Source organism: Mustela nivalis (genome assembly GCF_964662115.1).
Source record: "Mustela nivalis genome assembly, chromosome: 9".
Lineage (NCBI taxonomy): Eukaryota > Metazoa > Chordata > Mammalia > Carnivora > Mustelidae > Mustela > Mustela nivalis.
In genome coordinates, this window is record NC_139028.1 from 67,501,460 (window position 1) to 67,525,775 (window position 24,316).

Below are 24,316 nucleotides of genomic sequence, written 5' to 3' on the forward strand. Positions count from 1 at the left end.
CTGGATTAGTGACAGGAGGCTCTGTTGTCATCCCTTGGACTGAGGGGACAAGAGGAAGACATGGTTATAAGAAGAAACCAAGTCCAGAGAAGGATATTTAGAGAGATAAAACCAGCTTGCAGCAATCCTTTGGGGAGGGAGTTGAAGGAATAAATCCCTCACCTGCCTTTAATCCTCTGTTGGTGTTTCTTATGGTCAATGCCAATCAGAAGTGAGAGAGCAAGAGAATCTGGACTGGACTATTTCCAATGTCCCAGGAACTAGAACATAATGGGAAGTGGTGGAGTGTAGACAAGAGGAGGTCAATACAAAGGATTCTGAGTAGCATACAATAAGAAAGGTTATATTTTTGTTATTGTTAATGAATTTCACATGATAAAATATTTCCTAGCAATGTAGAGTCTTCACTGAAAGATGGAAAACCTAGAAATAGGCATATTAGTTACAAAGCTATTTTAATACCCCAGGCAAGAAATGAGGAAAGCATGAATTGGAGTAGAACTGCTGGGAATGAAAGAGAGGCAAGAAACTGAATGGTTATGTGGGAGGAATAAGTGACATCTAGGATGATCCATTTCATTTTCTAACCACTTTCAGGAAGACAAAGCCGTGTGTTCTCTTCATCATTATGCTTTCTGCATTGGTCACCAATGACACTGCCTTCCATCCTTCCACATTTATTCTACTTGGAATCCCTGGGATGCAAGACCAGCACACGTGGGCTGCCATCCCCTTCTGCTCCATGTATATCCTTGCTCTCATTGGCAATGGCACCATCATCTATATCATCATATCAGATAGAACTCTGCATGAGCCAATGTACCTCTTCCTGTGCCTACTTTCTATCACTGACCTGATTCTCTGTTCCACCACGTTGCCCAAAATGCTAACAATCTTCTGGCTTAGGTCCCACATAATTTCCTACCATGGCTGTCTCACGCAGATGTTTTTTGTTCACACTGTCTTTGCCACAGAGTCAGCTGTTCTACTGGCCATGGCTTTTGACCGCTATGTGGCTATCTGCCGACCGCTTCATTACACTTCCATCCTCAATGCCGCAGTGATTGGGAAGATTGGTCTGGCATGTGTGGTCCGTGCCCTCCTCTTTGTTTTTCCCTTTGTCATCCTCATCGAACGCTTGCCCTTCTGTGGACATCACATCATCCCCCACACCTATTGTGAGCACATGGGCATTGCCAAGCTGGCTTGTGCCAGCATCAAGCCCAACACCATTTATGGTCTCACAGTGGCACTTTCAGTCACTGGCATGGATGTGGTCCTCATTGCCACCTCCTATGGCCTGATCCTGCGGGCTGTGCTGCGCCTGCCCTCCAAGGATGCCCAATTCCGAGCATTTAGCACTTGCGGAGCCCACATCTGTGTGATTCTTATTTTCTATGTACCTGCCTTTTTTTCCTTTTTCACCCACCGCTTTGGCCACCAAGTACCTCCTCACGTCCACATTGTACTTGCAAATCTCTATCTCCTTGTGCCTCCTGTTCTCAACCCCCTGGTCTATGGCATTAATACCAAACAGATCCGCCTGAGAGTATTTGGCTTTTTTATGGGAAGGAGGTAGCTAGACTCTCTGTGTACCCCAAGGATCAATGGGAAAAGTTACAATTAATCTGTCACCTTCCTTGAGCTAGAGATTTCGGTTTCTGGTAATTCTAGCAAGCCAGTATCACGTATTATCTGAAAGAGTTTGAAGTGTTTAGAACAACACATTTATACTTGCTGAATCTGCAGAATACTATTTTTCTGTTAGGCTATTATGTGGCTCATCATGTGGCTGTAGGTTTTGAATCTCTGTAGGAAAACATCAGGAGGCATGGTAGTAGTACTTTTGACAGTAAGAGCCAGTAAGTTACTCTATTTTCGGAAAACCCAGCCCTGGAAAGAAGAAAAGGGATCAAAAAAGACTTACTCACGTATAGCTTCAAGAAATTGAGAATGACACACACATCCACACTGATTGATTGACTGCCAGCACTTTCTTAGACCAAGACTGTTTGCAGTAACAGTGTCAACCTGAGACAAAAGATGGGCTGAGGCAGCCCAGGATCTTCTGGATCTGGCATTAGATTTAAACAGATGGAGAATGATGACTGCTGATCAGCTCTTTGTAAGAAGTTTGGAAGCACATGTATCAGTGGGAAAGCCATAACTCAAGTTTCTCAAAGAATTGTTCCAAAAATGACACTGTGAGCTAATATAGTCACTTCATTTCTGATGAGCTTTGTATTTTTGCCCGATAGTCTCTGAGCGATGAACTTTACATGTAAATGATTTTGTGGGCCCTGATGGAGGTAGTCTGACCTTTTGTTTGCCTCATTTAGTCAACACTCTGGGTATATACAAAATACCAGGACATAGAGTTTGCTGCTAGTGCTAGCCAGGGTAACCCAGGTTAGTCAGAGTTAACAAGTAGCTTTCTCCAAAGAGCTGGCCCTCATGATTTAGCACAGGCTTGCCTTCCATAGGAACTGGGGTGTTTGTCTTTGGATACCTTGAAAGAGATAAAAGCAGATAACCAGTTTATCCTCATACACAATACATCTGTCTTCTCCTAAGCCACTTTTTCACTGTATATTGTCTTTGGTCAGAAACTCTCCATCTTCTAAGGAATTTGTACCACTTTTCAACTTCAGTATCCATGTCTTTCTTTTTCTAAGATCTGAGATTCAACTTATATAGACTTGATTTAATTTCTAATGTGATGTTTGAAGCATAGGGTCATCTAAGAAGATTTTTATTGTGCTATTATGAAATATATCACATAAAACCTGCCTTTCAAACCAGTATGTTATATAGCCAACAGCACTATGTATTTCCAAACATTTTGTCACATAAATAGTAACTTTATAACCATCATGCATAACTCCACATTCTGACATCTGCCCAGTCTTTGGACATCTCTAATTTACTAAGAACAACAGCAACAGCCTTTTGCAAGAACTTTAGAAAGACTGCTTATTTATTCACTCTTTTAGTTGAACATTCATTCAAAAGTATATATTGAAGATCCCCCATGTAATAGGTATAGTAGGCACTGAATTTCACAGGTGGATAACATATAGTGTGTGAGTTTAGGAAATTCATACTCTAAGGAGAGAGGAAGTAACGTAATACAGCAGAATATGGCATTCCAGTGAGAAGGTATAAAAGATCCTATTAAAGAAGAAAGTATGCCCATATTAAGATAATTCTATTTTTTTTTTCTTACAATGAAATAATTATTAATTTATGATCCATCCTAAAACTAGGTTCTCTTGCCGTTGGGCTGAGGCAATGGTCTGACCTGTTTCTTGGTTTTAATCTTCTTATGGTTCCCATGACAAATAACTTAGCCATCCCTAAAAATTATATTAAAAAGTAATTGCAATAATGTGCTTCCTATATTTTGGGGAAAAGACAATTAAGTAACTGTGATAACTATCTCCCTGTTAAAAATTACTAAAACAAATTTAAGACTGGGTAAAATACACAAAATTATGATAATATGGAAGATGAATAGTAAAGCAAATTAATAAAAGAGAACAGAGATCTCAAAAATTAATTTAGTTTGTTTTCTTTCTAGAGGCTGAACATTGTATCATCATCTGATAATCAGAAAATTTGGGGTAAGCTCTTGCCCTCAAAAGATTATCTGCTTCTGGAAAATTCTTAAGGTTCCAATATGTGGATGCCTTAACAATTTTCATTAGAAAAGAGATATTGTTAACTGGAAACATGTATTCAAAGATCAATTCCTCGGAACCTCACTGCTGTGCTGGTTATTTACAATACCTGAGAAGTCTTCTCTAGTGAGGATCAGGGCAATCTTTTTTGATGTTGTTTCCAAAGTATCCCGTCTCTTCTTTTAAGATTGTACGGTAGAGGGTAAATAGGTGGCTGGTGTGGGAGGGCAGGCCTTATTTGTAAACTTAGTTTTAAGTTTATCATCTTAACTAACATTATCAAAGTGGAGGAAAGTGGAATTCCCAACTGATACATAACACACAATTAACTTTTAAGGATTTTTAATCTGTGATTACCCTTTTAGTATCACATAAGTATCCTATTAGTAAGAATGAATTATGGACTGTAAAGACATTACTAAATCTTCAAGGTTCTTGTTTATTTCATTATGTATGTTACCAATACATTTTTAATATCTTTAAATGTAAAAATGAATATGTTTTGTCTAATCTAAAAAGTGAACAATCATCATAAAGTTTATTTTACATGGATAATGAGACCTCTCGCAATAGAATTACAATTTGTAGAATGCAAAACCATAAGAGACTCTTAACTATAGGGAACTAACTAAGGGTTGCTGGAGGGGGAGTAGGGGGGACATGGGGTAACTGAGTGATGGACATTATGGAGGGCATTTGTGTAATGAGTACTGGTTGTTACATACAACCAATGAATCACTAACTTCTACCCCTGAACACATAATACACTATATGTGAACTAAACTGAATATAAAGTTTAAAAAAATTTAAAAAGAGAAAGCAAAACAAACCTAATTATTTTTATTATGCTTTTTTTTAGAAAATTATGCAAGCAAATCTTTGTGATAAGTAATGGTCATTTAGACAGCTCAAAGATAGTTTAAGTATCAAGACATCTTACCATTTTTCTTATTTTGAAATTAGGGCCTTCCTTTGGGAAATATAAAGTCAAGGAAAATTATCAGAGAAGACAAGATATGAATATAAGATATAAATGACAAAAGGCAATAATAAAGGTAATATACTGAGAACACAAATCCATAAGAAACTTGCTTATTAAAAACTTTACTATATTTTTAAAAAATGAACTTTTGATGAAGCAATTTAAAGGTAAAAGAGAAAATGTTTAAAGATCTATATTTTTTAACAGTTGTATTCTTTTCTTCATAATTTATAGATTTTAAAATTATTTTTAACATATATTTGTATCAATATAGTTAGAATTACAGAAATATAAACATATTTATAAATACACAAACATAAAATCGTAAGTTTAAAGCTATGAAACTAAGTTTAAAAGCATAACCAATGATATCAAGGTAATAAATAATGTATACATTATATAGAATTTATAATGTGAATACATTATAGCTATTTTCTAAATAGAAAAAATAGGTTAATTATCTACTATATAAATTAGAGTTCTCTGGAAAAATAATCTTAGAGTGGGCACAAACTAAAAGAACGATTTTGGGAATCAATTAATTCTCAAACTTTTTTAAAAGAGAGGAAGAAACAGAAGGAATAAAAAGGGAAAGAGAAAGAGACAGAGAGAAAGAGAGAAAGAGAAAAGAGTAGGAAAGGGGGTGGAAAGAGAGGAGGAAAGAGGGTATCAGCCACCGATTAACAATGGAAAAATGTTATACTTACATGTTGGAGCAGACAGAGAGTAAGAGATATGTTAGAAATCCTACCACTTTAAATTATTTTCAGGACCATGTCAGTTATTCTTCTCCAGTCACCGTTTTGGATCTTCTGACTCTACCCAGAATGCAGGAACTTAACAGGTAGAACCTCTTCAATAGGCTTTTTCCTTTTTGGTGTGACTCAGGAAGATAACAGGAAGGAGACTTCTGAATCTATTATATGATTATAACTCTTCTCATTCCAGTTAGAGAAAGCAGATCATTGGCTACATTATTTACTTTTTGATTTAGGTGTCTCAAAAATGAAAAATCTTGTGCACATCAAAATTTCTTCCAAAAACTAACCTTTGGACAGCTTATATTAGAGCACAAAATTTTCTATTACTCAGGTTTTCCAGGGAAACCAGACCAATAGGAGATAGATAGATGATAGGTGATTACAGAGATAGACAGAAACATAGATAAGTAAGTAGATGGATGGGAACATGATAGATAAACAGACAGATAAAAGAGGAGATTTCTATGTGTGATCAGTTATGTACTAGGTAAAATGGACATTGAAATTCACAGGTGAATATGGCACAGTATATGACTTCAGGAAACTCATGCAGTAAGGAAAGAAGTTAAAAAAAAAAAAAGGCTCATACAATTTTAGAGTCTGTGAAGTCCCACAATCTGCTGTCTGTAAACTGGAGTCCTGGGAAAGCTAGTGGTATAATTCAGTCTGAGACTAAAGGCTTGAAAACTAAGGAGCTGATAGCATGAGGCTCAGTAGGAGACCTGAGGCCTGAGAAGCAAGAATGCTGATATTCAAGGGAAAAGATGGTTGTTCCAGTTCAAACAAAGAAAGCAAGTACAATTTTTCTCTCCCTTTTAGTTCTATTTAGGCCCTCAGTGGATTGGACGGTGCCTGGCCACATTAGTGACTACTATCATTACTTAGTCCACTGGTTCAAATGCTAATCTCACCCCACCTCCAGAATGCTCCCAGAGACACACCCACAAATAATGTTATATTAACATTTTAGGCCAGTTAAGTTGACACATAGAATTAACCATCATACATCTCTTAGCTCAGTTAAATTGACACATAGAGTTAACCATCAGAAATTCGTATTGGGTTTGCAATTGTGCCTGTGCTACATTATTTTTAAAAAGAATCAGAAATATGAACCCCTTATTGGATATACCACTTGCAAATATCCTATCCAGTAGGCTGCCTTTTCATTTTGTTGATGGTTTCCTTTGCGGTGCAAAATATTTTGGATTGATATAATCCCACTTATTTATTTTTGCATTTGTTTCCCTTGCCTGGGGGACATATCTAGAAACATGTTTCTACTGATCTTGTCAGAAAAATTACTGCCTATGTTTTCTTCTAGTAGTTTTATGGTTTCAGGTCTCATATTTAGGTCTTTAATCCATCTTAAGTTTATTTTGTGTAGAGTGGAAGAGGATGGTCCAGTTTCTTTTTTGGTTTTGTTTTGTTTGTTTGTTTTTTTGCATGCAGCACCATTTGTTGAAGAGATTGTCTTTACCTCATTGCAAATTCCTTTTTTTTCTTTTTTTTTTCTCATTGCAAATTCTTGCCTCCATTGTTTTAGATTAGTTGACCATATAAGCATGGGTTTATTTCTGGACTCTGCATTATATTCTATTAATCTGTGTATCTATTTCTTTTTTCTTTTTGCCAGTACCATAGTGTTTTGATTACTATAGCTTTGTAACATATCTTGAAATCTGGGATTGTGATTCCTTCAGCTTTGTTCTTTTTCAAGATTGCTTTGGCTATGCAGGGTCTTTTGTGGTTCCATAAATATTTAAGGATTATTTTTTCTAAATTTGTGACAGATGGCGTTGGTATTTTGACAGAGATTACATTAAATCTGTAGATTGTTTTGGGCAGTATGGACATTTTAACAATATGAATTCTTCTAATCCATGAGCATGGAATATTTTTCCATTTGTTCGTGTCATCTTTAATTTCTTTCATCAATTTTTTATAGTTTTCAGAGTCTAGGTCTTTCATGTCTTTGGTTATGTAAAGAACTTCGACAGCTCAACACCAAAAACCAAATCATTCAATTAAAATAAGCAAAGCCCCTCGAGTAGACATTTTATTAAAAAAGACATACAGATAGCCAGCAGATCTACAAAAAAATGTTCACCATAACTCATCATTGGGGAAATGCAAATCAAAACTACAATGAAATATTGCCTCACACTTGTCAGAATGGCTAAAATGAACACTAAGCAAACAAATAAAAACAAACAAGAAACAAAACCACAAGAAATGTCAAGCACTGGTCAGGATGTGAATGAAAAGGAAACCTCTTGCCCTATTGGTGAGAATGCAAATTGGTACAGCAATGTGGAAAAGAGGATGGATGTTCCTCAAAAAACTAAAAATAGAAGTACAGTACAATCCAGTAATTCCACTACTGGGTAGTTACCCTCTCCCCACCTTCAAAAAAAAAAATATATATCCCCACGCTAATTCAGAAAAAGAAAGATAGTAATTCCACAACTGGATATTTATCCCCCAAGAAACAAAAAGCCTAATTTGAAAATGTTAATTGCAACATTTTTCGTCATTGGGAGAAGAATTTTTTATCTTAGTCAAAATACAGAAACAACACAAGTATCCCTGCATAGATGAATGGATAAAGAATAGTGTATATTTTTTGTACATATATGTATATGTAATGAAATATTACTCAGCCATTAAAAAAGAATGAAAGCCTGCCATTTCTAACTACATGAATGGACCTAGAGGGTATTATGCTAAGTGAAATAAGGCAATCAGAAAAAGACAAATACCATATGATATTACTCATAGGTGGAATTTAAGAAACAAAACAATAGAGAGACAAATGAAAGAACAGTCTTTTAAATACAGAGAACCAACTGGTGGTTACTAGAGGGGAGGTCCATGTGGGGATAGGTGAAATAAAAAGAATAAGTCATTGAAATTTGGATTGGCCCTGATTTATGAATTCATTGAAGAAGAAGGCATAACCTTTTAGTAGCTGTGTTTTTGTTCTTCATGAACACATGAAAACAAACCATGTAGGATCTCATAAATCAGGATACATAATGAGTTCATGTTTAAAGAATTTATTTATGGGCTGTTCATTCCCTGATTCCTTTATTTGGCTTTTATTATCTGCCTGCTATGTGATAAAATTGATGCTAATGATCGGGATACAGTACCTGGGGAGAAACCGGGCCAGGGCTATTTTCCCTGAGTAGTGGGATTATCCAAAGAGCAAGCTTAAAACTTGAACTTAGAGGTCACAGATTTTGGGCAGTACTACCTCATTTGAGAGAACGTGGGGAAAGAAGCTAAAAGATAAGCTTCTTTAGAAGTTGTAGACAAGGAGTGTTCAGGATCATAAAGGTAAAACTAAGACAATAGGTAGGGCTAGAAAAAAAAGGAGTCTTTCTGGTTACTACCTGTTATGATGATCCTTCAGCATCTCCCTGGGGCATAGAGGATTGAATGACAGAGCCTAGGATTTTGGTATGGTACGAGAACCAGCTTTCTTCAGGGGAAGCTGTGCAGATGTGTTTATGAGCAGATGTGTCACTGCTAGCCTATTTTTGTTTGTGATTCTCTTTGTTGATTGATATGTTGTGTCAGGCCCTTCATTCTGCTTCTCCTTCCCTAAGCCACTGCTTCCGTTGACACCTGCCTCCAGAACAAAGACTCCCTACAGGGAGGAAACAGAACTTGCACTATATCATTATTTAGAATCTGGCCCTCTGAGTCCCACTCCTGAAATGACTTTGCATGATTTTGACAATGTTTGGTGTTGGTTTGTGCATTCTGCAATGGACATGACAGAATTTTTTTTAAAAACTTTCTTTCTTTGAACTAATAATAAAGAAATATGGCCACATCTGGACTCAAAAGTTGATGTGATGTTGGAACATGAGAGGTGGGATTGCTGAAATACCATGGGGCAGGGGGAGAGGAAATGTCCAAGGTAAAGCCATTGGCCAGGGAAATAAGATAGAGTAAGGGATCTGGAGGATGCTAAGGACAGATAGGACTAGAGCTACTAATAGCATTTTATCAGGTGTCCAACAACAGGGGCTGTACCTCTGATACCTTCAGAAGCATGACTACTCCAGCCAAGGAGTAAGAAGCAAATGGGCTCCCACACCTACACAATTTGGGAAAGAGGGCTCTGGGGATACAACCTCCCAGGCCCTAATCTAGTTTCAGATTCAGTTTTAACTTTACCCTCTCTCTAGAGGCTCATCCATGACTGCCGAAGACTGCAACATATCCAGAACCCTAGGGTCAACAAGCCCCATCTCCTTAGGAGCTCAGGGAAAACTCCAGGGTCAAGTTTGCACATAATAGCTGTGGTGCCTGATTAGTGTGTGTTTGGGGAAGGAGGGAGTGGCAGAGAGCTAATTCTGGACACCCAGGGGATCTTCCCTTAGGTGACTTAAAGAACCACACTAGGGTTTCTGGGTGCCCAAGAGTTAGGAGTGTGGACATGCAGGGCCCTGAGTGTACTATCCAGGAGCCATATGGTTGTGCATGTGTGTATTGCTACAGTCAGCTCTCCACACTCAGACACACAAGTTTGAAGAAGTTGTGTGGGCCCGGCTTCCCATACTCTGCCTCACACTCAGGTGAGTGTTTTCCTGGTGAGGTGGGCTTCACAGTTGCATTTGAGCAGTCTAGTCTCAGGGTCCCAGAAGCTGCCACCTGCTCCCTTTGGTCCTCATTGATCAGTTGTCATGAGAGTCCCTGCAAGTACCTTATGTGCTGCAAATGTGGATCCTTCACGTCTTAGTGAGCATTTTGTTGTAAGCACTTAAGCTATCCTATTTCTGAAAAACTGTTTTATTGGCCTATCTCATCTTATGTTTATTGAGCATGGTAATAAATATTAGGTCATTTTGTAAGGTATGTCTATCCATTTTTTTTTCTTGTATTCTTCAAGTTCCCTTCTTCAAGTGCAGTCACATTCAAAAATTCACAAAATATATTTTCATGTACTTAATGACATACTTTAATGGGAATAATGATTAATAAAAATATTCCAAATGGAATCGATTCTCTAATTTCCCTTTCTGTATTTTCATTGTTAGTGTATAAGAAAGCAACTAATTTCTTTTTTTTTTAAAGCCTTTTTTTTTTTTTTTTAGATTTTATTTATTTATCAGAGAGAGAGAGGGAGAGAGAGCGAGCACAGGCAGACAGAATGGCAGGCAGAGGCAGAGGGAGAAGCAGGCTCCCTGCTGAGCAAGGATCCCAATGTGGGACTCGATCCCAGGACACTGGGATCATGAGCTGAGCCGAAGGCAGCTGCTTAACCAACTGAGCCACCCAGGCATCCCAAAAGCAACTAATTTCTTTATATTGACTTTGTATCTGGCCACCTTATTGAACTGCTGCATGAGTTCTAGTAGTTTGGGGGTGGAGTCTTTTGGTTTTCTGTATAAAGTATCATGTCATCTGAGAAGAGAGAGAGTTTGACTTCTTCATTGTTAATTTGGATACCTTTTATTTCTCTTTGTTTTCTGATTGCTGTTGCTAGGACTTCTAATACTATGTTGAACAAGAGTGGTGAGAGTAGGCATCCTTGTCCTATTTCTGATCTCAACAGGAAGGCTATGAGCTTTTTCCCATTGAGGATGATATTTGCTGTGGGTTTTTCATAGATAGATTTTATGAAGTTCAGGAATGCTCCCTCCATCCCTATACTTTGAAGTGTTTTAATGAGGAACGGATGCTGGATTTAATCTGTGAGATATTAATGTTGGAAGACCACATTATTATTAATGGAATATTACAGTATGGTATATAATAAGTAATACAATATTTGACTATGATGTGTAATACATATTGCCTTGATTTCAGAACAATTTTTGTGTATCTTAAAACTCCTTTTGCTTTCCACTTTGAAACCCCTGATGCTTTTAAGTTTGAGGCTCATGAAGGTTTTTATTGTTTTTCTCAGGAACTGCACGTGGGTGCCACCATGACCATTTGCAATGTCTCCCTGGGTCATCCTCCTTTCTTCATTCTCCAAGGCATCCCTGGGATGGAGGACAAACACAGATGGATCTCTATCCCCTTCTCTTCCATGTATTTTGTCACCATCCTTGGGAATTGCACCATCATCTTCATTATCTGCACAGAGCGCTCCCTGCACAAGCCCATGTTTCTGCTTCTCTGCATGCTGGCGCTTACTGACCTGGGCATGTCCACCACAACCATTCCCAAGGTGCTGTGCATCTTCTGGTTTGGCCAGAGTGAGATCAGCTATATGGGCTGCCTGGTCCAAATGTTCTTCATCCACTCTATATCTGCCTTGCAGTCTGCTATCTTGACGACCATGGCCTTTGACCGCTATGTGGCCATTTGTGAGCCCCTGCGCTATGCCACCATCCTTTCCAATAGTCGCATTGGGCTCATTGGCCTAGTGAGTTTAATGAGAGCCATCCTTTTCATTCTGCCCATGCCTGTCCTCCTCCAGAAGATGCCTTTTCATGCAAATCATGTCATCCCAACTACCTATTGTGAGCACATGGCTGTGGTGAAGATGGTGTGTGTGGACACCACAGTCAACCGGATATATGGTCTGGTGGTGGCCTTGGTGGTGGTTGTACTAGACATTTCAGCTATTGGCTCCTCTTATGTGCTTATCATCCGGGCTGTCCTGCGACTGTCTTCTAAAGAAGCCCACCACAAAGCAGTCAACACCTGCACCACACACATCTGTGTCATGTTGATCTCTTATACACCCTCACTCTTCTCTTTTCTCACTCACCGCTTTGGCAGGGGAATTCCACCCCATGTACATACCATTCTTGGAAACCTCTACTTCCTTGTACCTCCAATGCTCAATCCTATTATTTATTCAGTGAAAACCAAGGAGTTTCGTGACAAACTGACCAAATATGGCTGCTGGAAGAAGGAATCCATAAGTATTACCCATACCCAGAAGCCTGTTTGATCATCCAGCATTAGGGACTATGAGGAAAAAAATTTTTCTGAGCAAATTGGCAACTGGCAGAAATGTGTCATCATGTCTGATTAACTGCCAAAATCTTGAACAGAGAGGCTAAGTTACAGGAGACCTTCATACTCTCAGTAACTGCAAAGTAAGACTATCATCCCCTTTGATATAAAAGTAATGATGTAGTTTCTCCATAGTGGAATGGTAGTTTGGCAAATTATTTGTTTACAAAGCACTTTGAACAGAAACACACACTGAGTGCATGTCAAGTAAGGTGGAGTGCTTCCTATGCAGGTAACATAAACCAAACAATGACTTGCCTACCAACATGCCATACAAAGCCAAGGTCTGTTGGGTGTGAGTGTGCATTTGTATTTGAGTGGTTAGGAGGAAGTAAGATGTATGGATTGGGGACAGTGAGAAGGGACAAGGAAAGTACAAGATAGTATTTATAGTCACTATGATATTTTCTCTGCTGGCTGGCCTCCGCTGTAGGTAGACTGTGTCTTGTTTCCAAGAAGAACCAAGGAATATGCATAGGAGACATAATTTGTAAACTCAGACATTTCAGATGAAAGGAAATGAAAAGGGGAAGTTCCTGAGCTTAAAGGTTTAAAAGCATTTGACCTAATTTTGTACTTGTAAAAACTCCCAGAGTCATCTCTCCCACTCCTCTCAACGAATTCACTGTTTGGCAAGATTCTCTTACAAAGGGAACTTCTGAGAATGTCCTGTTACTGGTATTAGTTGTAAAAGTCCGTTTTATACTGGAACCCTTTGATTGCAGACCTCTGCAAGGCAATTTCCATGGGCGTCTGGAAAGAAGGCCTGAACAAGTTCTCATGGAAGCTGTGGAGCTCAGATCCTGGGCCCTGATATGGGCATTCATTCCATTCAGAGGATATTCTTTCTTGCTCTAGAGAATTAATGTGGTTGTAATGGCAAGTATTAGAAGTTGCATGGATCTGGAAGGCAGAAAGCTTCTAGTGTGTCTAACATGTTGTAGAACTCATATATGAGGCAAAATTCAGTGAATAGGATGCCTACCCTTCATGCCATGTGGCCACTATTTGGATGGAACTCTTACAATACTTCAACTGTGGGGCAATGGATGAAACTTCTTCAGAAAGTTGTGCTTGCTGTAAGAAATAGTAATAAACGATCCCGGTAGCCTGCACAGCTCAACAACAAGGACTGAGAAAGGTATGCTATTTCAGAACTTGAAATAAGGGGCACAACCTTCAGGACAGAAAAAGGAGGATTGTGTAAGAAGTGCCATTTCTATGAATGGAAGAAACAGGAGCAGGGGCTGAGGAGCAGGGTTCTTCCTGTCTGAAAGGAGTACCAAGGTCAGAAATGGAATCCTCTGTAAAATATAGACACAATTCAAACCAAAACAGAGCCCTGAGCACAAGGTATTATTATTCACGATGTAACTGACAAATGAGTAGCAGGGAGTGAACAGGCCTGAGGCACTCACAATCTGAGGAGCTGTGTGATAGCATGAGCTTAGGTTTTGCTGAGATGTGAGAGTGATTTTCTTTCCATCTGATTTGAATGGATTTTGTGTATAGAAGGGAGTCCACCTGTGGTAAATATTTTCCCTTCTGGTTTTTGGTGAGCTAGTCTGTAAACAGGAGAAGACTTTCTTTGTTTTACTGAAGTTTGGTGCTAAAATTTTATTAAGTCTCAAACACAATACACTTGGGAGAATGTGTGGGGAACGCTGGCAGTAGCAGCTGGGAAAACTGGGGAACTAGAACAATCAGAGAAGTCTCTGGAGGAAGCCTGACTGTGTCTGCCTTCCTCCCTGGGCTTTTTTCCTTCTTCACAAGTTGTTATTAATCTGTGGTTGATTGTTTTTCCTGCAGGATGAGCTTGATTTTTCTCCTGTGGCCTTGCTGGAAATGTCCCAAAGGATGATATGGGACACAGTACTGATTCCCAACTCAAGGTTGGCCGCTTGCTGCTTGGAAAATCAATACCAGAGAGTCAAATGATGGTGGGGAAGGTTGCTTTTTCCGAAAGCCTGCAATTTGGGAAGGTGGAGGACTAATGTCTCCAAGACATCTTTCCTACCCAGGTGCAACTGGAAGGCTTTGGAAATGGTCGGGGGTGTCTGTGTAAGAGAAGGAAGTTATTCTCATGTGGATATCTGAACAGAGGCTCTGGTGTCCCTGGAAACTGTTTCTCAGTATAGTCAGGACATATCTCCTGGGAAAGGTCTGTTCCTTCATTTCTCAAGGCTAGTGGTCTACAAATCTCAAAAGGAGTAAATTTGTTCCACTACAGAACAAGGCACCTATGTCAGCAAGCAAGGGATGTGTAAGCTTCCAGCTAGTTAACCTTCATACTGGTTGCAGTGTTGTTGTGTTGACAAACATGTTAACTGACTAGTTTACCCTTAACCCTATAGAATTGTTCCTAGCCATGCAAAAATTAGAACAATGTTCATATGTTCTGGTATCTTGGTCAAATTTAAGTCACTTTCTTCTTGGCTGTCAGGTCTTTAGGGGCTGAATCAATGCCAAATCCATTTCATTTTCATTATCTTTCCTGTGGGATTTCTGCCTGGAGATGTCCTAAGCCCCAAGTAAATTATAAATTATTATACCAGTGATTGTATAATGATTTTGTATATAATTAATTCCTAAAAATCTCCAGGGGACGGAAGAGCTCTCACTGGAGTCTTAGGTCCTGGGGGAGAAGCACTGGAGTTTTCACCACTGGGGAATGTAAGCTGGGTGTCCCAGAAAGGAGGGCTTAAGACAGAAGCTTGAACACTGGCAAGTTATTTAGAAAAGTTATCACAGGGGATGCAGTGTACAAAACAGGTGGAGTGAAATCTGAAAAGAGGAAGAGCCAATACAGGGAATTTTTTATTTAGTTGCACAGGATTAGTAGAGAATTTTGTCCAACCCTGCAGGACTAGCTGTAGAGCCTTAGAAGACACATTTCACAATTGTCATCTGCGAGAGATGAGATGATTTTACCCAATGACTCCTGTGGAGCTCAGGGTTCCTGTAGGGCTCATGTCCTCAACCCCAGGTATTCGTGGTTGTGCAGGCATGACAGTGGATCTGGTCGTTGGGCTGCGCCATGACATGGAGCTGGGGAAATTCCATGGCAAGGACTCCATGTCCTAGGTGTGACCTGATGTCCAGTATCTGATTACACCTGTCTGGAACTGGTTATAGCTCCAGTGGCTGAATAGGAAGTCTGACCAAAGACATTAGGGAGTGACATGGAGATTATCTACTGAAACAGTCACATCTTGAGCACATCCAACAGAATTATTATCAGGATTTTCTAACTTCTAGTAACCAAATTGTCTATCATTATTATGATAACTCAGTTTTTACTGTTACAGCTGACTCAGGTAACCTAAGCTGATATTCCCTAAAGATAATCCTTAAAAATATTTCAAGGGTTCCTAAAAAAAGCTTCTAATGATGTGCATGGCTCTCCTCAACCCTTATTTTTGTCTGAGTTTTCTTTTTCACACTGAACTAAATAAGAATGTTGTTAATATTTGCTATCTCAGGTTGTGTTGTTGCTGTCAAAATAATACATGCACTCAAAAAGGCAATCAAATGTGGTAGGATACACAACCGGATATAAAATTGTCCACCTACTTCAACATGATGTCAGTTCCCAAAGTCTGTCCTTTAGACATGTGTTATGTCTACTCATAATTGCCTTATATATTAAAATATTAAAGCATAAATACAAACATTTGGATATAGTTCCCTTTCTCACAATGATGACTCTCCCATCCATATTCCCAGACACTAATTTAGCTTTCATCTTTTACTTGCAGCAGGTTTTTTGCATTTTGCTTTTCTGCTTGTGTGACACACAATTTCATAGTATGAGGCTGAATGTGCTTTTCCCAAACATCTCTTTGATGAGTTAAGATGAATATTCAGGTGAGTTTTTCTGCTTCTGCTTAAAGTACCACTGCTTTGTAGTTCTGTTCTTAAAACTTCAGTCCTGTGGTTGCTGAGAATACGCTAGCATCTTTATAACTTCTTAGCTTATTGAGTTTGTATTAGCAAGACAAATCTATTGATTTACTCTGTGTCTCTTGTTGTATTTTCCCGATTGTTTTTAAAATATCATGTTCTTTGTTCTTGGAAACTTAGATGTTAGCAACTGTGTGAAACAGGTCAATACTCCATTCCATCTGCGTCCATATGCATATATAGACATGTATACATATATAAATCTGAGAGATTGATACTTTGAATATATGCCACCAACTGAGGACCTTTGTCCAGTGGTCTGTTCTGCAGCCTTTGACAGACATTGCTTTATTTTGTTTGTTTGTTTAAGGCACACAGTTCAAAGCAAAAAAAAAAAAAAATTTCCTTTTATCATTTTGGGCACTATTAGGAAGTTCTCAGAATTTTTATATTATAGTTCAATGGAAGAAGCTACAGATTTGATATTTTCTCAAATGTATACAGGCCAGAGGACAGAAATTGAGTATTTAAATACTAATTCAAATAGTTAATAAAACAACAGAAGTGCAGTCAAACAGGTCATGCAAAGTGCTGTTGACTATTATGTTAGAAATAATGTGATGAGCACTAGGTGTTATACACAACTAATGAATCATTGAACATTATGACAAAAACTAATGATGCACTAACTCTGGGTAATTAAATTTAAGTAAAAAAAATAGAACTACTCTATCATCCAGCAATTGCATTACTAGGTATTTACCCAAAGAATACAAAAATACTAATTCATCTTCTTTATCCATTCATCTGTTGATGGACATCTAGGTTCTTTCCATAGTTTGGTTATTGTGGACATTGTTGCTATAAAGATTGAAGTGCGCATGCCCCTTCAGATCACTATAATATACAATGGAATATTATGCAACCATCAAAACCCCCAAATCTTGCCGTTTACAATGATGTGGATGGAACTAGAGGGAATTATGCTAAGTGAAATAAGTCAATCAGAGAAAGACAATTATCATATGATCTCACTGATATGAAGAATTTGAGAAACAAGTACGAGGATTATATGGGAAGGGATGGAAAAATAAAACAAGATGAAACCAGAGAGCAAAACAAGCCATAAAAGACTGTTAATCTCAGAAAAGAAACAGAGTTGCTGGAGTGGAGGTTGTGGGAGGGATGGGGTGGCTGGGTGATGGGCATTGGGGAAGGTATTGCTATGGTGAGCACTGTGAATTGTGTAAGACTGATGAATCACAGACCTGTATCCCTGAAACAAGTAATACATTATATATTAATTTAAAAAAGATAAACTAAATATGAAACTTATAGCCATGTAGAACATAGGAGAAAGGGGACTTAGAGTCATTTATCATTCGTGTAAAGGAAAATATACAAGTTAAATAAAAATTAAAAAAAAAACCAAAACCCTACAACAATGAATTCAAAGGGAACAGGCACACTGATGTTTATAGCAGCATTATCTACAATAACCAAATAATGGAAATAGCCCAAGTGTCTACTGAATGACAAATGAATAAAAAAGATGTTATCATCAATCTATCTATGTATATACACACACATACATACATATATATACACACATATACATATATATACTTATATATATTATATATTAAATATATAATGGAATATTACTCACTATAAAAAAGAATGAGATCTTGCCATTTTCAGTGATGTGGTTAAAGCCAGGGAGTAAAATGCTAAACAAAATAAGTTAGTCAGGGAAAGTACATTATTTCATTCATATATGGAAATTAAGAAACAAAACAAATGAGCAAAGTTGGGAGGATGGGGAGAGTGCCAAACCAAGAAACTTCTAATTATAGAGAACAAACTGATGGTTACCAGAGATTAGGTGGGTGGGGGATGGGTGAAACATATAAGGGGATTAAGAGCGCACTTATCATGGTGAGTACTGAGTAATGAGTAATGTATAGAATTGTTGAAACATACATTGTATACCTGAAACTAATATAACACTGTATGCTAACTAACTTGTACTTAAATAAAAAACTTAAAACCAAAAACGAAGTAGGTCTCTTAAACAATTTTTTTCTCTCATAGTTTTGGAAGCTACAGGTCCAAAGGATGTCATTAGGGTGATATTCTGTCTGAAGATTGAAGGGGAGAGTCTTTCCTTGCCTCCCTTCTAGCTTCTGATGAGTGCTGGCAATTCCTGGTATTCTTTGGCTTGAAGACACATCACTCCAACCTCTGCCTCTTTCATCACATGGCTTTCTCCCTTCTGTTTCTTCACATCCTCTTCCCTTTGTGTTTGTCTGTGTCCATATTTTCTTCTTCTTAAGAAGGCCCCAGTCACTAGATTAGGTCCTACCCTAATCCAGTATAACTTTATCTTAATTTGATTACATCTGAAAAGACCCAAATAAGGTCATATTCTGAAGTTCTCGGTGAATATGAATTTGGGGGACACTATTCAACTAAGTAAAGCATGCATCTGTTCAGACCAATTCCTTATGTAAATAAAATTCTATAAACATTATTACTACCTACATAATTATGGAGAAATTACAAAGAAACTGAGCTTCTGTAACCTGAAAAACATTATTATACAACTTGAGTTAGAGTGGAAGTGGTTCCATGAGTTATTATATATAAAAATACCTAGAATAACTAGCATAGATCCACTTCAACAGCTGGTATGTCTGCTGAAATTAGTAGGATGTCAGAAACATAAGACTCTTCCATGCAGTCCTATTCTAGGACAGAACTACCTCAGTTCGGGCAATAGCCCCGAACTTAATGGTCTCTTACTATTCAGTATCCTTACATGTTTATCCAAGGTTTAAATGTTATCATTCTTCTCTATCATTAATATTACGCTGATAATAGTAGAATACTCATTCCTTTATTTGCTTAGTTTTTTTGAACTCTGACATGCCAATCATGATGATGGGCAAAAGTCAGTGCCAGACCTAAATTCTCTATGTTGCACCCAGCAATGGGAAATCTGTGTTAAATCTGGTTTATGAAGTACACAGAGGCATAGGGAAGCCACCATAGATTGATTATCTGACTCTACTCTCTTTCCTTCCCACAGAACAAACTTTCTCCAACACATCCTTCATAAGAATAACATCTTCATAGTTAAGAATGAATTAGGAAATTTGTTTACTAAGAGACATAAATGGCAGAATAGATGGAAGATAATGATTTATTTCTTTTATTATAGGGGTAATATGATTATTCCCCCTGTTTTGTAAACATCTTCCTACTCTGCAGGCTAGGAAAGACCACGGAAAACTAAAGGAAAAGGAATATTTAGGACTGAGGGCTCTCTCAGTCAAGGTAACATGAAGTGAAGATGTTCTTAAGATCTATAGATGAGCGAGCAGAACAGAGTACAGAGGAGATCAGGAGTGGTTAGAAGTCCTTGTTAGGTTTAAAAAGTACATACACAGCTCCTATCCCCAATGTCATATATTTTTAAGAATCTCAAGCACAGGGATAGAGATTTAAGAAGGATTTAGAAATTTAGGATTCTTTTTCCTGATTTCGCAGTCAATAATCACAATTGTTTAAGACTGTGCTAAAACTGTGACTATCTTTTTTTAGATTATTTATTTATTTATTTATTTGTCAGAGAGAGAGAGAGGGAGAACGGGAGAAAGAGAGGGAGAGAGAAAAAGCTGGGGAAGCAGCAGGCAAAGGGAGAATCACGCTTCCCACTGAGGAAGGAGCCTGACGCGGGGCTCTAACCCAGGAACCTGAGCCAAAGGCAGACACTTAACTGATTGAGCTCCCAGTGGTCCCAAAACTGGGACTATCTTATTTTTTAATATTTCTTACCCCATGGAGTCATTTTAACTTTTAGAAATTGAGTTACAAATGGGGTAATTTCTGCCTAGCTATCCAATCTTGTATTTGGCTTACTACATTATGCAATCGACCCTATGATAGCTATGTATTTAGAAATGATTGGATCGAAATCACTACAATGCTTTAAGTATTTCAGCATAGCAAATTTCATTATATAAGTTGGTCTTTGTGGATGATCTAAGTCATAGTGGAGTATCACTTGAGGAAGAGGTAGTTTCCTGTTAACTTATGCTTTTTTTTTTTTTTTTTTTTTTTAAGGATAAGTTCCTGGTCTCAGAACTTCTGAATTAGTCATCCATCTGGATACATGTTTTCCCTTGCAATGAAACCTTCTGTGATAGGCATTTCAATAGTCCCCACACTCTGAGTCTGTAGATATTTTTCAAGCTCCTTCATTTTTGTTATAAGCATCCACATCATGGCAATCATCCAATTGGTATTGTGAACATGTTGCTTTGCCATTATATTAAAAACAAATCCTATTGAAAAGATCAGTTTCCTGAAGAGTTATTACATGTTAAGGTGGTATCCAAATATAATGAGTATATCAGGTCTCTTTCAGTACTAAGACATTCTTTAGAAACAATTTAAAAAAAAATAGAAAATAGAAAACCAAAGCAAATACAAACTTTCCACCTAGACAAGGAAAGATGATCTTGGATCATTTACAGAAAAAGCTTGTGTGTAGCTTATGAACATGAACACATATGTGAAAGTCATCAGGAGACCCATGCTGCAAGAGGACTCTTGATAAACAGACATAGAAAGAGCCATCTTGGCCTCTTCCATTTTAGTTCTTAGTTCAATGAAAGCACAAACATATTGGTTCTTTATTCAAACCAGAACAGAACATGCCAGAACATAAGAAACCACCCTACACAAACACTCTTTCAGGTCTATTTGTTTCACAGCTCATTGAGAGATACAACTAGGTCTTAGATATTTGGGCAAAGGCAATGTCAGTGGTCCTCACTGTTAGTTAATTTACTCATGGGTATATTTTCTATGCTCACAGCCTATGCAGGTCCTCTGCAAAGGCATTTGGCCAACTTGTGCCTTATTTCCTTCATTTTTATGCCATAGATGATAGGGTTGAGTACTGAGGGTAAAAGAAGTTATAGATTGGCAAGGAGAACATGAGCAAAAGGTGAGATATTGTGATCTAGGCAGCGGGTAAGAGATGAAAAGAGTGCAGGCACATAAGTGACAAGAATAACAAAGAAATGGGCTGAACAGGTGTTGAGGGCTTTGCAGATAACATCTAGAGAGTTGAGATGTACCACAGTCTGCAGGATGAGTCTGTAAGAGAAGCTGATAAGCAACAAATCAAGTCCCACCATGAGCAGAATCACAAAGAACCCATAAATATGTTTAGGTCTGGTATGGCCACAGGCCATTTTTACCACAGCCATGTGGTCACAGTACGTATAAGGAAGACCATGTGGCAGAATGTCAACCCTTGAAATAGAAGAAGCATGGGCAGAATAAGAATCACACCTTTGACTAGGGCCACCAGTCCCAGGCGTCCAACTAAGGTATGATTCCAAATTGTGTTGTAGTGGAGTGGCTCACACACAGCCATGAAGTGGTCAAAGGCCATTGCAGCAAGTAGGGCTGATCGTACTACAGATACTTCATGGATGAAAAACATCTGGGTGAAACAGGCAATGGCAGATATGTCCCCATCATTGAACTAGAAGAGGTAGAGGAGCTTGGGCAACAGAGCCAGGGTAGTTATGAGGTCAGCCACCATCAGTAAGGCTAGGAACAGGTACATGGAGCTGTGAAGTCTGGGCTCTGTGACAGGCAGAAAGAGGATAGCACCACTGCCAATGAGAATAGCCAAAAGCATAGAGGAGAAAGGAAGAGATAACCACAAGTGGTGTGACTCTAAGCCTGGTATGCCCATCAGAATGAAGGTCAGGAAGCTGGAATGGTTGAATATTAGCATGGTATAAACTGTTGGTGGTTGTTAAAGCAAGTCTAGATGTCCACCTGTCAATGAGATATCTATGGTGTTTTGTTTATACGAGTTTGGCTTTTCATGACTTGCTGAGATGGGACTTAGAGAAAGATGGAAAAATACCTCTGGGGTCATGGAATCTGCAATCTGGTTTCATGTATATCTGTAAGCAACTCTATTGTTTTCACACTCATTTCTTTTTGAGCTGAGCTTTGGGAGTCTTTTCTGTATAGAGACTGTTGTAGTGGACGTTTACTCCTATCTGTCCCGGTTCAGCAATTCTACACTTCAAAATTTTTTTCTGGAGTCCTAAGAAAGAATAGAAGATGGAAAAATCTGATACATGATCCATGATCCATGATCTTCTCATTGGGAAGCTCCCAATTAGAGAAGAAATATGCTTACTCACCCTTTGTTGCAGAAGAGCTAAGCTCTTGGGGGAAATTTGCCTCGAGTTTTTTTTTTTTTTTTTTTTTTGCTTTTTATGTGTTGTCCCTCTTTTGAGTATCCACACTCTCTGGTCATGAACCCGTTTCTCCTTCTGGGGTCCTCTCCTTTTCAGACAATATATGAAAGATATATTGTCTACATAAGGACACCATCAGATGGCTGCTTCCCACTAGCTCTCAAGTATTTACGCATTCAGTAAACGATCCTTTGAAGTTTTTTTGCATGAATTGTGCATCTTTCTTTCATTTACAACTGTCCCTCATTCATGTATATATTGAATTGCCTTTAAGATTTTATTTATTTATTTGACAGAGATCACAAGTAGGCAGAGAGGCAGGTGTCGCTCTCGCCAGCAGGAACGACCAGGAGACCTCAGCGAAGCAAGCTTTATTTCTGCGTAGCTGTTGGGATCCTCCTCTCCCCCACCTGTGCATGTCTATATATACCAAGGTTGCACAACCAATCACTCGCAGCCACATAGATACAAAATCCTAAGTTCCGCCTACTGGCTCGCATCCAGCTGCCATCTTAATGGCGTGTTTACTTTTGGGCACCGAGAAAGTCCTGCGGCACCCGGGGCACCCCCACAGGCCCAACCTGAGCAGCTCCGCACCCTTGCCACCCGGTGGCGGTGACGGCTTGAGGCAACTAGCGGGCACGGCGGAGCCCAGAAGCATCACCGCACATGCGCTACCAGCCGCTCGGGCACCAACAGGCAGGCAGAGAGAAAGTTGGAAGCAGGCTTCCTGCTGAGCAGAGAACCAGATGTGGGGCTTGATCCCAGGACCCTGGGATCATGACCTGAGCCAAAGGCAGAGTATTTAACCCACTGAGCCACCCAGGTGCCCCTATTGAATTGCCTTTGATCCTGAGGCATTTACTTCAAATTAGAGCCCACTGGCTCTTTTATTCTTCAGTTCCTATCATGAATTAGTAGAATTTCTCTTTCCTTCCAAAGACCTGTAGACACTCTAAGCAGTAAAGCAAAAATCCTTTCCACAAACACCTACCTGTGTTGTATCTATTTTTTTCATCTCCCACATGTTGTCCATTTCATCTATTTTTTAGGTTATGTATCCAATTTGTGCCTATAGCCTCTACTCACAGTCTCACATTTTAGGGAACTTAACATAATCATGTAAAATTATATTTAGAAAGTCGCTTGAGCTGTTGTAGTCATGGAGATGATTAGTGATTCCTATAGGAAGTAGGTATGCCTATATTTGCATTAAGATGGAAATCTGTATTAAACTTAGTCATCTAAAAGGAAGATAATCTTTTTAATAAAGTTCGTGTGGGGGCAGGGAGGAAACCGGGACCAATAACATAAAGAGACATTTTGCCCAAATGAAGTTAACACTGTCACTAGCATTTTGTAGAATATACTAGATGGAACAATTCTCCTCAGAGAGTAGTCATAAAAGGTGCACTTTTTTTTAAAGAGGATGGATGGGCAAAGGGAGAGGGAGAAAGAGAATCTTAAGCAGCTCCATGTGGGGCTTTGTCCTCAGCGAGGAGTCTGCTTGAGTTTCTGTCTCCCTCTCCCTTGCCCCTCCTCCCACTCCCTCTGTCAAAATAAACAAACAAATAAAATCTTTAAAAAGCCTGCTTATACTGAATATTTTGTGTATGATTTGAAAAACTATAACCCTGCCTCATTCTAGTTCTTGTCCAAAAATTTGAGTTCATTCATTACTATTACTCTTGTTTTTATACA

At 38.6% G+C, this 24,316-nt stretch overlaps 2 protein-coding genes and 1 pseudogene across 3 annotated transcripts; 2 read left to right on the plus strand and 1 right to left on the minus strand.

The window, feature by feature from the left end:
• Nucleotides 1–628: 628 nt before the first annotated feature.
• LOC309840132 (olfactory receptor 52D1-like) lies at nt 629–1,579 on the plus strand (the record flags this gene model as incomplete). Its single annotated transcript, XM_082682199.1, has 1 exon — nt 629–1,579. The coding sequence occupies one exon, from the start codon at nt 629–631 to the stop codon at nt 1,577–1,579; it is 951 nt and encodes a 316-aa protein (XP_082538325.1).
• Nucleotides 1,580–11,370: 9,791 nt separating this feature from the next.
• Nucleotides 11,371–12,348, plus strand: LOC309840091 (olfactory receptor 52E4-like; the record flags this gene model as incomplete). Its single annotated transcript, XM_082682158.1, has 1 exon — nt 11,371–12,348. One exon carries the CDS (start codon nt 11,371–11,373, stop codon nt 12,346–12,348), a length of 978 nt encoding a protein of 325 aa, XP_082538284.1.
• An 8,854-nt stretch (nt 12,349–21,202) lies between these two features.
• On the minus strand, nt 21,203–22,137 carry LOC309840319 (olfactory receptor 52P1-like; annotated as a pseudogene). The gene has a single exon. The product of its transcript is annotated as an olfactory receptor 52P1-like (transcript).
• Between the last annotated feature and the right edge of the window lie 2,179 nt (nt 22,138–24,316).